General features: G+C 37.9%; 1 protein-coding gene across 4 annotated transcripts in view; it reads left to right on the forward strand.

Annotated features, from left to right (window-relative positions):
* The window catches only part of ROBO1 (roundabout guidance receptor 1), a 571,646-nt gene that overhangs the window by 468,400 nt on the left and 87,026 nt on the right, over nt 1–16,220 (forward strand). For all 4 annotated transcript variants that reach the window (XM_053386465.1, XM_053386466.1, XM_053386467.1 and 1 more), the window contains 2 exons: nt 1,258–1,415; nt 15,894–16,014. In XM_053386465.1, the coding sequence (XP_053242440.1) occupies nt 1,258–1,415; nt 15,894–16,014 (279 nt within the window). The remainder of the gene's footprint in view (nt 1–1,257; nt 1,416–15,893; nt 16,015–16,220) is intronic.

Below are 16,220 nucleotides of genomic sequence, written 5' to 3' on the forward strand. Positions count from 1 at the left end.
TTCAGCACAATGAAATTTTTTGAGTTTTACACCTTTGCATCTTGTAAATTCAATTATTTCTTGAGAGTATTTAAATGGTCATCATGCCAGGGATCCATGTGCTCTATCATGAACAGAGAAGAAAGAGCCTCTTTATTTTTTGTATCACTAGTGGAACATACTCTGGATGTGTGTGTGCACGTGCACACACTTTGGATATATAAGAATGAGATCTTTAGGTTTATGCTCTTCTTGGAATCACCATCCTTCATGTACAGCAGATTTGTCTCACTTTGTATTTATTTTATTAATTCTAGTGCTCATGTGCCAACCACTCAGAGCAACTTACCAACAAATCAACCTCACAATACAATACAAATCTTAATATATAAAGAAAACTTGATCTGCTGGCTTTGTATTTGCCATTGTGTCCCCCCCCTTAATTAAAATAAATATATAAAGAATGCAGCAATAAAATACCTAAAATATACAGCATTTGGTTGTGCATTCCATTTATTGTGGATCTGAAGGAAGGAGATATTTGGAGAATGTTGAAAAAGAGTTCACATGTTCCAATACTAATTATTCCTTTTTGCTAGTGTAGTCCCAAGTTGCGAGGGGCCACTTTCCTTTGCAGTCTAAAGGATCATTTGTGACCTGGCATGCTTTTCTCTTGGGGTGACACATTGTCTGCGTCTGTCTTTGTCAGCTTTTCACATCCAATCTTGGAACTGCAGGCAGATAAGAGGCTGAAACGCCACAGTAAAGATATAAAACATAAAATAATAGTGTCCCTATGAACTTTAGTTTGCAAAATCAGGTTTATTTCTCTTTGTACTATTGTCATCACAGTATTTTCTGAGATTTTGAAAAGCCTGTGAGGGGCTTTCACGCCCTGTATGTCCCCCCCCCCGTATGTCTATTAAGTATTCATTATTCCCTTCTTTTTAGAATACTGTATACTTGTACTACTTTGTTGTCTTTATTTTGGTATGCCTTGATGTGTTTCACATGACAGGTGATATTTACATGTTTAAAAAATAAAATAAATAAATTTAAGGAGTTTAAATAATAGCATATCAATCAAATATGTATTCTTCTTCATGTCCTGGAAATAAACCCTCAGGAAGGAGCTGTGGAAGTATCTGTAGTTCAACCTTCCATTGCCCTCTTTAACAAAATGATTATTCTCATTCAGAGTACTTGATGTTTAATCCTGCTCCCTTATCACTGGTGCTCATTTTGATTTTACTTCCCTTATCTCGTTGCTTTTTTCAGTACTGCGTGATGACTTCAGGCAAAACCCTTCTGATGTCATGGTAGCAGTAGGTGAACCAGCTGTGATGGAATGCCAACCTCCAAGAGGCCATCCTGAGCCTACGATTTCATGGAAGAAAGATGGGTCCCCCCTGGATGACAAAGATGAAAGAATTACAGTAAGTTTGTAAAAGAACAAAAGCTGAAAATAGAATCTCACACTTGCTGGTGCACATTATAATGGGGCAAGTGGAGCATGCATACAAATAATTAGGGTATCTGCAGTTAGGCACCTGATGTTGCAGGAACTCTGATTTTGGGGGTGCCTCCTGTTCCTGCAAGTATATCTAGAGAAAACAAGTACACACATAGTTGTCACATCCAGACTATAGAGTGAACTGCAATGCAGTGTAAGCTCTTCTTGGACAAAACAGAAGGAGGTAATTTTTGCCAATTTCCCCCTCCTGCATCTCCCAGCACCATCAGAGCAGTTTTCAGGGGATGCAGAGTACTGTGGGGGAAGGAGAAGTCAGAAAAATAATCTCTTCCTCCAGTGCCACATGAGTTGAACTACACTCACTGGAAGTCTAGATCCAACATGCAATTTGTTAATTCTTTACAGGGATGTTTCTTTTTCCTTTAAATCTTTGCAGCCAGTTATGGACAGGCTCAACTATTATGGTCCTGTAGTTAATTTTTTCTATTCACAGTGATACATAGGATACCTGCAGCAATTCTGTTGCAGGAAAAAAACAACTAAGCATGCAGGGGTTTGACCTCGCTGTAGAGTTTTGAACTAAAAAAAAAAAGATGCTCTCCTGAACTTGATTTTCCAGTGTTACAATGAAACAAACCCTTTTGCCTTTTTAAAAGTTTTGCCCACTGATGCATAAGCGATAAGAAAAGTTAGCAAAAACGTAATGAGAAGCAGGACCATTAAATTTACTAGAGTGGGCTATATCATTTTTGACTGAAGGTGTACAAATATCATTTTTTAAATGCTTTCAACATTAAAAAAAATAAAGTGTTGGCTAAGAAATACCCAGTTCATCATGAGGGATGTGTATCATGTTCTTGCTGTGCAAGAGGAAGTGTATTGTGCAAGGGAGAATTTTAAAAAGTATGTCCCTTCTCTTCTACGTATTCTAAAGTAGCACTATCTGTTCTGCCATTTCAGAACTCTACAACTTAAATCCCACTCCATTCTGCTGTAAGCATAGCCAATTTAACAGTTTGCTGAAAGCAGCCATGATGAACAAAGGATGAGAAATTAATTAATAGATTTGACTGGAACAGATCTTCCTCTAGTCGTTTAATGCAAGACTGTTCATTATAAGAGAAAATTAGGTGTTCCTATAAATTGGGTGCATGAAAAGATATGTGCATTATAATTCTGCTCTTCAGTAAGAATTAAATACAAGGAGACATATGGCATGTTTGCTTTCTTACATCTTTGAGAGCTAGGCACAGGGTACTTGTCATATATAACTCATCAAGTGCTCATGGTATGATGGCTGATTTTCATGCGATTCTCATGAATCTTCCAAGTACTGTATTTTTCGCCCTATAGGGCGCACCGGCCCATAGGGCGCACTTATTTTTTTGGGGGGGGGGAATAAAGGGGGGAAAATATTTTTTCCCCTCAAGCCCCAAAGAGCAAAGAAGCCATGACAGTGAGCAGGATGGATCCCGCTCGCTGTCCTGGCATCGTTTTTAGCCTCGGGGCTGGGGGTCCGGGAGCGATGGCGAGGTTGCGCAACCTCGCCATCGCTCCCGGAGCTTGTGGGGCTGGGGGCGGGGGAAGCCCGAGCTTCCCCCGACCCCAGCCCCCAGAACAGGCTGCTATCCCAAGGCTTGCGGAGAGCTGCCCGAAGCCCGGGGTGCGGCCCGCTGCGCTTCCCGGGTTTCGGGCTACAGGCTGCTGTCCGCAAGCCTTGGGAGCCCAGCGGGAAGTCGCGCCGGGCTCCCAAGGCTTGCGGAGAGCTGCCCAAAGCCCCAGGGTGCACCCTGCTGCGCTCCTCGGGTTTCGGGCTGCAGGCTGCTGTCCGCAAGCCTTGGGAGCCCGGCGGGAACTCCCGCCGGGCTCCCAAGGATTGCGGATAGCTTCCTGAAGCCTGCATTCGCCCCATAGGACGCACACACATTTCCCCTTCATTTTTGGAGGGGAAAAGTGCGTCCTATAGGGCGAAAAATACGGTATATGACTTCTGTTTTGGAAAACTGACATTTATATTGGGATACATGTCTGAGATAATTTGCATGCTGTATCTAAACATTTACTTATTTACAAAAATAGGTACCGCTATATTATAAAAAAATCAAAGTGGTTTACAATAGTATCAATATATAATAACACACTGAAATTTTAAATCAAAGACCATCAACTAACTATTATGAGCTTGGAGATTATGTAAGTAAGAGGCCTTTTCTTAAGTACAGTGGTACCTCGGGTTACATACGCTTCAGGTTACAGACTCCGCTAACCCAGAAATATTACCTCAGGTTAAGAATTTTGCTTCAGGATGAGAACAGAAATCTCGCTCTGGCAGTGCGGCAGCAGCAGGAGGCCGCATTAGCTAAAGTGGTTCTTCAGCTTAAGAACAGTTTCAGGTTAAGAACGGACCTTAAGAACGAATTAAGTACTTAACCCGAGGTACCACTGTAATCAATCCTTATCTCTAAAGTTTACTAAAGGTGCCAGAGTTATCATCTGGAGGCCATTGGTTTCCCACAACAATTTCATCTAGAGTCTAGCCAAAGCCTCTGTCTTTTCAATAGAGTGGTCCTCCAGATGTCTCTAAAGATAGCTCAGTCAGTAGAGCATGAGACTCTTAAAATTAAGGTAGTGGGTTCGAGACCACATTAGTGAAAATTTTTCTGCATTGCAGGGGGTTGAAATAGATTGTCCTTGTGGTCCCTTCCAAATCTACAATTCTGTGATTCCTTCAATCCCAACCAGCCTGGCCCAATGATTAGGCATGATGAGAAGGCCACAGGCTCCCTACCCCTACTACAGTTTGTATTCAGAGATGAGTGTTACACCAGTTCCCTTCATTCCACCAGGTGTCCATTATATCCTCAATATGTTGTTCTTCTTTAAAGCTAAGCATTTAAGCTCACTGAAACATTTTGCAAGCATTTTGGCTCAGAGACTTCCAGCATTACCATGTAAACATTTGAAACATATAATCAGCCTCTTTCCAAATGTGTCTGGCATGTGTTTTACCCTATGGTGTGGACAATAAAGCTGAGTTAAACTGCCAGTTCAGTCAGCTTCTGTCTGTGAAATGGGGTAGGGATATTTCGTCCTTCTCCTTAGGCAGCAAAATATCTTACTAGTCCTTTGTGAGTTAATTTCCCCTGCCCCAACAAAAGCAGGATGGTTTTTATTAATGTACTGGAATAGTGACACAATTTTGTGTCGACAAGGAGCTGTTATGAATAGGCAAACCTGAGCTAAAATCCGACATTACTTTATTAGGAAGTAAGCGCTATTAGAATTTATCTGAGATTAGAATTTATCTAAATAAAGCAGTGTTAGTATGGAAACCTTACAATTTCAAAAGACTAAGGGGATAATCACCCATGTGATTGGCTGATGATCTAAAACTCACAGCAGTACTTTTGTGGAAGCAAGAAGCAAACAGCAAATAATGATGGCGAGAACTTGAAGAGACATATCCAAAGATGCATATGAGATACTGCAAAAGAAGATCAAGCCCTAAACGTAGTGGGACTTACTTATGAGAAAACATGCATAAGATCTGGGTGGGTGCTAATAAATATAGAAATTTTAAGCAGCTTCAACATTTTCCTTCAATTAAATTGGGAACTTTCTTATTATAAAGCTTAAGTACTGCAGTGCTCACATGTTAATATAGTCTCCTATTTTATCAACTAAGGATGTGAAAACCGAGGAGTCAGAATCAGTATTAGAAAGAACCATATCCTATTTTGCAGTATGTTCCATGAACATCTATATTCTTTTAAAGACACATTTAATTGAGATGTTAATTAACTGCACCATTTAAGTGTAGCGAATGATGTGCATAAATGTATAATAAGCAAAATACTTTACACATACATTAAAAGCATCAAGATACAAAGAGATTACTTTCAGCTGGCTTCCAAGAATGAAGGGTTTGGCCTAGGAAGCTGAGTTAAATACTGTGAATCCAATTTCGCCTCTTTTGCAATAACACTTGTTTTTCATTTCTTCACTTCTTTGCCATTTATATATCATGCTCATTTTAAAAAGAAAACCTTGATAAGTAATTTATTTTTTTATCTTTGTGATTCTTGGCTTTTAAAAGCATGGAATTGTTCATCTCAGTTGCATGTATAGCTCAGATTTTGAATGGTTCAGATAAGTTGTAGCTCCATTTCTATTTTGCTTGATCCCCTAAATAGCACATCAGGAATTTGAAATGTTTTGTATGTATTGCCAAATTAAGTTTATGGACACAATTTTCTTTGGGAAAACAATATTGAAAATGAGCTGGAAAATTACTGTACAATTGCACTGTGGAAAGAATGACATTGAAAGTTTTTGTTCAATCAGCAATTATTTGTTTCCGTATTGGTAGCAGTAGTAAATTACTCCAAGACACAATTCAATCTTCCTGTAGAGTTTTTAAAGTTCTATTTTTCTTCATTTCAAAGTGAAACATCTTAAGTAGTTAGATGACAAAGGGTAAAAGAAATTGAAAAAGTCATTATGTATATCAGCCAAAAAAGATCTATGTATAATAGATGAAAGAAGAAACTAGCACCAAATTAATCTCCATCCCAAAGAGGGTACTTTCTCTTCGAAAGATGAATTGCTGTGATAGAGGAAGGGTCAAACAGGAGATTAAAAACTGTGAGTTTGGCTTTGTCTGGATGCAATAGGTTTAACCCCTCAGTGTTTCTTTTAGGTACATTTTCACAAAATTCTCAGCATATTATATTGTGTACTCTCTCTTTTTCTTTCGTAAACATTGTCATCATTGGGTTTTTAACTGTATTGAGTTCAGACATACTAGGCCCCTTATGGATATCTTAGTCTTTTTGTCCAGGTCGTTCAGGAAAAAAGTTACTATAATTATACTATACAATAGTTTTTTAGTGGGTGCAAATAAATTTGTCTCCAGTATGTTAAAGGAGAATACTTTAACTCAGCTAGCTAAGAGCCTGCAGCTTCTTTGTAAATCATGTGACAAAACTGAAATAATTTATTATGGATTAGACTCGACACACTTTGGCGAACAAAAATTGCTCATGTCTCCCCTAGGTAGCTAGCAGTGCAAAGTTCCCAAGAGTCGCTTTATACCTTATGAGAGATGGTAACATCAAATAATTTACATCCACATAGAAAGCAGCACCCAACCTGGTGACAAGAGAGTTATCAATGCAAAGTAGGAGCTGCAGCCCAAGATAGGAAAAGAGGTTGTAAGGGAACACCTAGCTACTTTAAATGAATTCAGATCTCCAGGGCCTGATGAGCTCCACTCAAGTGCATTAAAGGAGCTTCCAGATGTAATCTCAGAGCCTCTGTCTATAATCTTGGACCATTCTTGGAGAACAGGGGTGGTCCCTGTGGACTGGAGGCGGGCAAATGTTGCCCCCATCTTCAAAAAGGGAGGGGGAGAAGAGGCAGGTAACTGCTGACAAGTGAGCTTGACATCGATGGCAGGAAAGGTCCTAGAACACGTAATTCAAGTACAGGACTAAGAGCTGTTCATCAGTGGGGAGGTGGTAGACTCTCCTTTTTAAGCAGAGATTTGGTGGCCATCTTTTATGCATTATCTATTTAAGATTCCTGCATTGCAGGAGGTTGGACAAGCTGACCCTGGGGGTCCTTTCTACTCCTTCTTAATTCAATCATAATTATTATGATTATTTTGTCCATGAGCATGGCACCACAAAAAGGGCATGTCCTTTTCCAATGAGTTTACCTTGTCCTTGGTAACATTGACTGTGAGAGCATCTTCATTCATGAGTGATGCTTGAATTCCACAGGCAAAGGAAAAATTTGTGCATCTTCTCTTTCAGTAGAACATTTGCATTTTGTCACATCAAAGATGCTCCCAGTTTCCTTTTCATGTGCTTCCCATCTCCTTATAACTCTGTTCTCTCTGCTTTTACAGTCTTTATTGATGTCATTAGATGATCTTTTCCACTGCCACATTGGAATTTTGTAGGCAAACCTATCATGGTGTCTCCTTTTGCCATTGGTTTAGTTGTTGATCGTCACAGAGGAGCTGAGCGGATCTAGACAAATTCATTGTAAGGAGTCTTTTATAGATATTAGAATTTGAATCCATAGATACATGAACAACTACAAGTTTTAACAACTCTTTATTAGGTATTTACAGATATTAGGTATGTACTATTTCCAAATAGATCCAGTTCCTAACTGTCATGGCATGTTTGATACACACGAACAGATACATATTTCTGTGAGATTGGGATTTTTGAAGTGTTTACAGCCAAATGTGATTACATATCACATTTAAATGCAGGCAGATCTCACATAGTTGTGTTTTAAAAGGTGGGAGTTCTGTGTGCTCATCCTTTCTTTGGTGCGGCAATTTTTAAAAAATGGATTAATATTTAGTAGTGTTCCAGACTTTTCCGCCACATTATTCCTTATATAGGACCCTGACAGACCTGTTTGCTATTGTGCTTCGTATCCAGCTATTTTTGTCATCCCTATTCTATGAAGTAAATTGTGAAATATTGGGCACAAGTAATGTTTCCTTTTCATAGTAGGGTAACATAGTAACTGTTAACCTATTGCCTTATTTGGAACACATCTGTTATGAATATTCATGAAACAAAATTTACAAATATTCATTGTATCTGTAATATCACAGCCTATGGGAGCTGAAAATCACATTATATGTATGAGTGAGTTGGCCAACTAAAAATGATATTCAGCTGGAACACCATTGCAGTATGAATATTTAGATAAACTCCATAAATTTTTCAGACTTTTAAAATGAAGTTTGAGAAAGTCAACAACAAAAGTTATCCTGTACTATTCTTAAATGCATGCAACCAAATATTTATTTTGTCCAGTTATATGCTGTAACATGATTTGTCCTTGAAATAAATTTGGAATTAATCTGCTAAGTTGGGGAAACTACATTTACTAATGATCTGTACAAATTTCTGTTGTCTTTTGTCCTAAATGGAACAAATATGGAGCAGATATGTATTACTTAAAACGACTGTTTTGAAACTGCCATCAGACTGGAAACTGAAAATATTTGGGCATTCTTGCTAGACTTTTGAATTTCAAGGACCACTTACAGTAGTAAAATGAGAGAGACTACAAGACTGTACCTTTTAAAGAAATTAGAAGAAATCTGGTACTTCTTTTGAGCTTCAGCTACTTGTGCTGTCTAGGATTTCCAAAACTGAATTGCTAAAAGAAAGAAAATGATTTTGGTTGTTAGACATGGGTTGAGGAATGGCTATTAATCCTGGTGTTTTTCATTTCATTCATACCCCACCATTTAGGCTCTGAGCATCATTCAAATATCAGTACTGAGACACGCACAATCTAAATACATGACATATGAGGAAAAGGAAGTGGGAGGGAAGAGGGAAAAGCAAGTTCAAACACAAGTTACAGTTCTTACATTGCAGTTACATAGTTCTATCAATGTAGATTCTGGCTATGTAGAACAGGAGAAACTCCACCACTGCCAGTGACATCCTTGCGCTTGACAAAGAGCAGTCTCTCCCGGGAAGCCCTCTTCCCCCACCCTAGGTCATATCCCAGAGCAGAGCTGGTGTCCAGGCCAGCAGAACAGGGTAGCATCTGCCATGCAGTTCTTCCCTCAAAGAGCTAGAAAACCTTAATGGAAGGATGAAAGTTGCAGCCCCAATTTTTTTTCTCTATTAGAGGTTGCTTAAACTGAATGGCTTTGCAGCCTCAGGCAATCTATTTCAGTAGTTACCTTGTGGGCTTTTGAGAAGTAGAAGTTTCCTTCCAGAATTGGGGCTGTATATAGCCAGTGGCAAAATATTTAAAGCTGTGCCCCTTTTAAAGACACAGGATTAAGTCACAGCACAAGCACCACATTTTAAATATTAAGATTAACATCTGCATTTATGTGAAGAGTGATTAAGGTAATAGGCAGCATTATCATAAAACGTTGTAGGATGACCTGTAACTGTTGCCTGTTTACAAAATGAATCTGACGGAGCCCCCAACCCACTAAGACTAGCTTATCTTTTGCCAAAAATTCTGCCCCAGTCCTCTTGAATTTCGGCCACTCTTCAAAGCTAAGGTGGTCTATCCTAAACACACTTTCTAGGGAATAAACTTCATTGAACATACTAGGACTTACTTCCTGAATAAATCTGCATATTATTGTGCTGTTTATCTCCGATGAGGGTCTGATCTTGGCTGATAGGAAGGACCACATTCTTTTATTTATAATCTGTTTGAGATACTAACATTTATATTCTAAGAGGCTTAGACCAGGCTTCCTCAGCCTCAGCCCTCCAGATGTTTTGAGACTACAATTCCCATCATCCCTGACCACTGGTCCTGCTAGCTAGGGATCATGGGAGTTGTAGGCCAAAAACATCTGGAGGGCCGAGGTTGAGGAAGCCTGGCTTAGACTATTAAAGTCTATCATATTATCTTTGTTGCTGTGGCTTTTAACTGATTTTAGTGTTGTGTAATGTATGTGTTTTAATTGTTTAATTTTTTATTGTGATTTTAAATCGTTCAAAGCTTCCATGAGTGGTGGATGGGCTCCAGAATGATGGGGGTAGAAAATAGTCTACCTATCTAGATATATTTGTAGCTAAGCTGTGTCTTTTTGCATCTGTAAACTACAAGGGACAAAATAAAACTGTTTTTAAAATACCTCCCTTGATCTGTATGATGACTTTTCATTCATTGCATTCTCTCAAAGCAGGGAGGGGAGTTGCACAATATTTTAGGGGGAAAGAGGTTCTCTTGCGTGGAGCTTGGAAACAGATGTGAATGATTAGTGTATCCTTGTTTAGATTTCTTTGATACATTTTATTTTCTTTCAGTCTAGTCATTTCACATTTTGCTTATTTCGCATTCCACTATGGATAGCTTTGCATTTCTGAAGTTCCTATACAACTTCTGGTCCTATGAAAAGTGTAATTCAAAGCACAGAACTTCAAAAATAATATTTGTTTCAGGTCTTTGGTTTCCTCCACTGAACAGAGTTGCAATTACCTCTTCTCAGGATTGTGCCAAGTACAGATAGCAAGCATGTGCAAAAGCACCGAACCGACATACAAGATGTTGGACTTCTTCCAAAACTGCTTTGCAGCACTAGGCAAAAAACTAGATACTTTCTGTCACAATTTATACGGTTTCAGGGTTTGGGTAACCAAGCTGAAGTGGTTTTATTTGCAACTGGAAGCTATTTTCAGGGAGGTAATGAAAGACAGAAAGGCATAACAGAATGTCATCTGGTTGTACAGCAGAGGCTGTATGAGACATTTAACATTAGTGGGATGGCTTCAGAAGGCTTTGAGTGAAGAATGCAGATTAATGAACAGAATTAATTCACTATACATAGCCTTGCTCATTACCCTAAATCTTAATTTTTGTTCAATCCACATTTTAAACTGATACTATTTCATCACATAATATCTTAATTACTGCTAAATTATTAATATTGATCCCGACAATAGCTAGGTGTAATTGGAAACTGTTCAAAATTCTTAACATGAAAACTGTAGCTGCAGGCTTGTTTAGTAATTCCAGTTTTCAAGAATATATAAGTTTCAGTTAAAGGGTTAGCTTCCTTGCATAAAAACTAAATGCATTTTTTTAGAACCAAATGTTTTAAGCTAATGAACTTTTTGAAATAAAGAGGGGTTTGTTTTGCTTAAATTCTTTGTGCGTCACAAGATTTTGCAAGAACAATTTATTCCATATGCTTCTGAGTTACAGTCTGTCTATATAATACAAGTGCATCTTCTCATTGGGATAACAAGTGAAGTTCTGTAGATTTTTAATGAAGGAAATATTAGCTTGTTTTTCAAGCACAATATCCCAATGCATCAAGAGATGTTACTTATTATGTTGTCTTGGCCATTCAGAAATTGCTGTGTGATGTTGCACATTAAAAAAAGATGCTGCTGATGCTGGCAACTCCTTTTCCATTATTGGAAATTGGCTTGGATGACAGACATATATGTAACAGATTCTTCTGCACAGATATCTGTACATGGGGAAAATATCTGCTGGCCGATAAGCCCTATATCATCCCTCAAATGGGGAAATTATCCTATGAGACAACTTTTAAAAAATTAAAGCAAATATATAGGAAATAAATACTTATGTGATTATACAAGAGGGATTTTAGTATACCCCACCCACAGTTAAGCCTTTTAAAATCCCCTACTATCATTGTGTTAAGCCTGGGGCAACCAACCTTTTTGGACCAGAAGGTACATTTTGTCATATACTGCCATGTAGGACATAGGGGATGTAGTATGTCGTCACATGTAGAATGCAAGAAGACGTTTGTCAAGACGTTTTTCATTTGGCAGAAACATCCTTAGGGTTGTCTAGCAGGAAATCAGGCTTAAGAGGAAGAGAAGCTAATTAGCTTCTGCTTTGAAGTTGCAGTGACAGGAAACAGCAATTAGGATCAGGAAAATGCTACATGGCACACTGGTCACTTCTCTGAGGTATACGGTAAGTTCATATAAGAACAAACTGAATAGCTGGTTACCTTTAACTACAGTAATGCAGTATTTTATGAACAGTGATATTTGTAATTCAGATAGATTGGTTTAGCTTCTTAGCATGAATTTGTGGCTCGTGACTATCTTTTTTTGTCCAGAAAATTTACTGTATTTTTAATACTGTCATTTTAAGCTAAATATGATCTTTGTATGAGCCTGAAGCTGTTAATTATTATCCATCTGTTAGAATGTTTGACCTTGGAAAAGTGTGGATAACTTGATAGTGGTGATACTTGTGAGGGTGGGGGAAAATTCTGTGAAACTGAGACAGGAAATCATTTGACTTTTTCCAGGGCAGAAAAATTAAGGAATAATGGGAAATGAGTTCAATTCAAGTTCACTTTTTATTTCTGATTTCAGCTATTGATTATACAGAGGAAAAACATAAAGCAGTGAATCAAGAATAATTGTGCATTATGGTCTGAATTTTATAATCCTATGCATTGTCATCTTATATATTTCTCATTTTCTGTAATGGTAGCTATATTCAGACACAGAGGGAAGATTGCTAATACAGAGACTTCACATCTCTTCTGTTTCATAGAACTATGAGCATGTCGCTCCTTAGCTTAAACCCAGCTACTGTTTCAAAGACTAATTTATATGCATTCTGTTATTGCTCAATGACCCACATAGCAAAAATATAACACCTTCCATATGAAGCTTCTGTAAGTCAGGAGATGAATGTTCTTAACAGCTTAAAGTATCTCAAGGAGGGACATTAGGGTCTTGCACATTCCATTTCCCTAAGTGGTAGAAAATTCCAGAAGCTTAACAGGGTCAGTTTCCTTGAGAATACATTAATTGCAGGCTTGTAACACATTTCCTTACTTCAAAATTATAAATTGAGGAGTAGATAAGAAGGAGATAGTCCCACAGAGAACCAATGCTTCTCTTAATAATTTGTTAGAAGCCGCAACTCAGTCAGATGGGCGGAATAATAATAATAATAATAATAATAATAATAATAATAATAATAATAATAATAATTCAGTCTTATCTTTATCTGATGCATAACAATGGACCCTGATTTAGGTGTATGACGACCCTAAATCTATTTAATTTGCTTTTCTGTCTTTGTATTGTTTAATTGATTTTAGGCTGCTGTTTTGTTTTAATGGACATTGTTTTTATATTGTACATAGTGTACACCGCTTAATATTTAAAGTATGAAGCAGTTCAGAAATGCTTTAAAATAAAAAGTCAACTTGGATTTAGTTCAGCTGGGGAGTAAATCAGACTGGGGAGAAGCCAAGCCACTGTGATCTCCTCTATTGGAGGCTACATGTTTGTACAGTCCTGGTAAGCTATAGTTTGCTTACTTTGATGTGTGAATGAGGTCACTGTTACTTGAAGATGGACAATAATTAAGGTGTTCATCTGTATAAGTGATCAGTAATATATTTAGTGTGAATATAAACACATATAAAAGCAGATCTGCCCCAAATACTCTATTTCAATTTGGGTTTCAGGGTATGTGTATGTGCAGAAATACTTTCTGCAAAAAGTTTTTTAAAAATGTTGGTGAATATCTTTTTCAGTGACCTTGTATTCCATTATGGCTCCAAATCAGCATTTTTTCTCTGCATGTGTCTGGATTAGATATAATGATGAGGATTTCAACCAAGATTTCAACACAGTGAACTGGGTGGCACCAAATATTGTGTAGCCAGTCAGACATTGATATGAAATGATATCACTGATAGTGAGCAAAGCCAGTTAAGAGTGAGTTAAATGACAAGGTGCATTTTGCAGGCACTATGGGGGGCTTTGTTTGTTGTTGACATTGCAGAAAATGTTGTCCCAAACCAGTAAGTACTGTAGTTTGATTTTATCCTTGTTAAAATAGTAGATTGTGTGACTTTCTGTGCTTGTGGGATAAAATTATCACTAAACTAGTTCCATTAAATATGTTGCATGTGTTCAGTATTTGGTATCACAGACACGAAAATACATTTTACTTATTTAAAAAAAAACATATTAGTGGGTCACTTTTAATATCCATTTTCCATGCCTCAGATCTTCCCTGAAATTTCTGCACTGCTAGTTTTTTTAGATGATAAAGGACATACTTTTTGTTTCTGTGCTCAAACAAGCTGTGCCGAAGGCAAAAAATAAGGCATTTGTATGCAGTGCATTCTACATTATATGTGCATGTTCATCTATCTCAATAACTGACTGTCATCTTTGTGTGCATATGTCTTGCAGTGATAATAAGAGTCCTATCTTCCTCAAGATGTCAAGTTTTCTGGGATAGATTTCTAGCTGTAGGCGGCTTTAGTGAAGCACTTCACACTGTGAACATGCTCCCTGTAGCCAATGATCATATTAGCCTGCCTAACACGGCTATATGGGAATCTTGCTTTTTTCCACCACATGTGCTTCTGTCTTCAATCTAAATTATTATCATTTGTGATCTAAGTTCATAAGCCTCAGAGCACAGCTATGTTAACTTTGTCCTACTTCTAGTTGTTCCATTGTGAAAAACATAAGTTGTCTCTTCATGGGCTGCTTCATATAAAGAGTGTGGGGTGTGTGTGTGTGGTTTGAGTACTTGGTAACTTTGGTAACTTAACATTAAAACATCAAATCATTATTGAATAACAAGATTTATTCTAATACTGTCTCCTGCTTCTCATCAAGTAGGAAGTCATCACAGTCAATCATTTACATAATTGACAGCTATTGTATCACAGTTGGATACCATACTGGTGAAAAGGGAGTATTAGTATTATTGCCCAAAAGCAGGGGTCAGCAAACTTTTTCGGCAGGGGGCCGGTCCACTGTCCCTCAGACCTTGTGGGGGGCCGGACTATATTTTGAAAAAAATAAGTGAACAAATTCCTGTGCCCCATAAATAACCCAGAGATGCATTTTAAATAAAAGGACACATTCTACTCATGTAAAAACATGCTGATTCCCAGACCATCCATGGGCCAGATTTAGAAGGCGATTGGGCCGGATCCAGCTCCTTGGCCTTAGTTTCCCTAGCCATGCTCAAAAGGAACAGAGAAACAACTACTTCTTCATAGGCTTGCCGAAATACTGCTTTACAGTACTGATTTCATAAAAGTTGCTAAAGTAGATAAAACAAATGAATGCAAAGTTAGAATATCTGCAGAGTAAATTAAACAAAATTGTTTTTGTACATATTTTGTTTAATCAGTAGGCTCAGATGATGTAACTGCAGAGTGTAGGTAGTGGATTGAATACAGAACTGGCCTTAATACACAGCATATTCTGGGGGGGGGGAAGGCAATACATTCATTGGTTTAATGTTCTGGTGGAAAATAGGGGATAAGTCTAGAAAGGTTTTTAAGTGAGCTAGATACCTCTTGAAACATCTGTCCCTCTACCCTAGAAGAAGGCTGCTAAACATGTAGCTGTTGTTCTTCAGAAACACTTTTTCATCATCAACAATATTGTCAGTTGGGCTTTGGAAATAGAACTGTATCATTATATTACGGTTTCTTCTTGTGGACTATTAGCTGAAGCAGTTTTATTCAAAAGGAGAAAGATTTAATCATTATCCTTTGGTAAAATCTGATCCCTTATTAGTATTGCTGATGGTAGCCCTCAGCTTGTCAATATACCTCTTAAACTGTGGCACCCAGAACTGGACACAGTATTGAAGGTGGAGTCTGACCAAGGCAGGGTAGAGTGGTACTATTGTTTCCATTGATCAGGATGCTATACTTCTCCTGAACTGTTTGGGCTGTGTTGTATAGTACAAATCACATGAAAATGGGTGGAGTGATCTTGCACAACTGTACAACACTGCGCACACTGTTCAGAGGGTGCATGAACTCACAGGAGAAAAGCAAAAGTAGGTGTGTGAATTGTATTCTGCTTACACAACCATTTGAGACTTATTATTATTATTATTATTACTAATTATTATTATTTTCTTGTTCTAGATCAGAGGAGGAAAGCTGATGATCACCTATACTAGGAAGAATGATGCTGGCAAATATGTCTGTGTTGGAACAAACATGGTGGGAGAAAGAGAGAGTGAAGTGGCAGAGCTCACAGTTTTAGGTATGGAAAGCTTCTTCCTTTATTAGTAGCATGATATAATGTAAAAAAAATACGGACTCCAAAGCTAAATATTGCCTTAAGGCTGGGTAAATGCATATTTTGATCATGCCAAAAAGGTAACATTTCCTAAGTACCCTTGATTGCTCCAGCATAGACCATGGGACATTGGTCCTAGAACATTTGTTCTGTGTTTCTGCTCGCTAACA

The sequence above is a fragment of the Podarcis raffonei genome, chromosome 4 (assembly GCF_027172205.1).
Source record: "Podarcis raffonei isolate rPodRaf1 chromosome 4, rPodRaf1.pri, whole genome shotgun sequence".
Classification (NCBI taxonomy): Eukaryota; Metazoa; Chordata; class Lepidosauria; order Squamata; family Lacertidae; genus Podarcis; species Podarcis raffonei.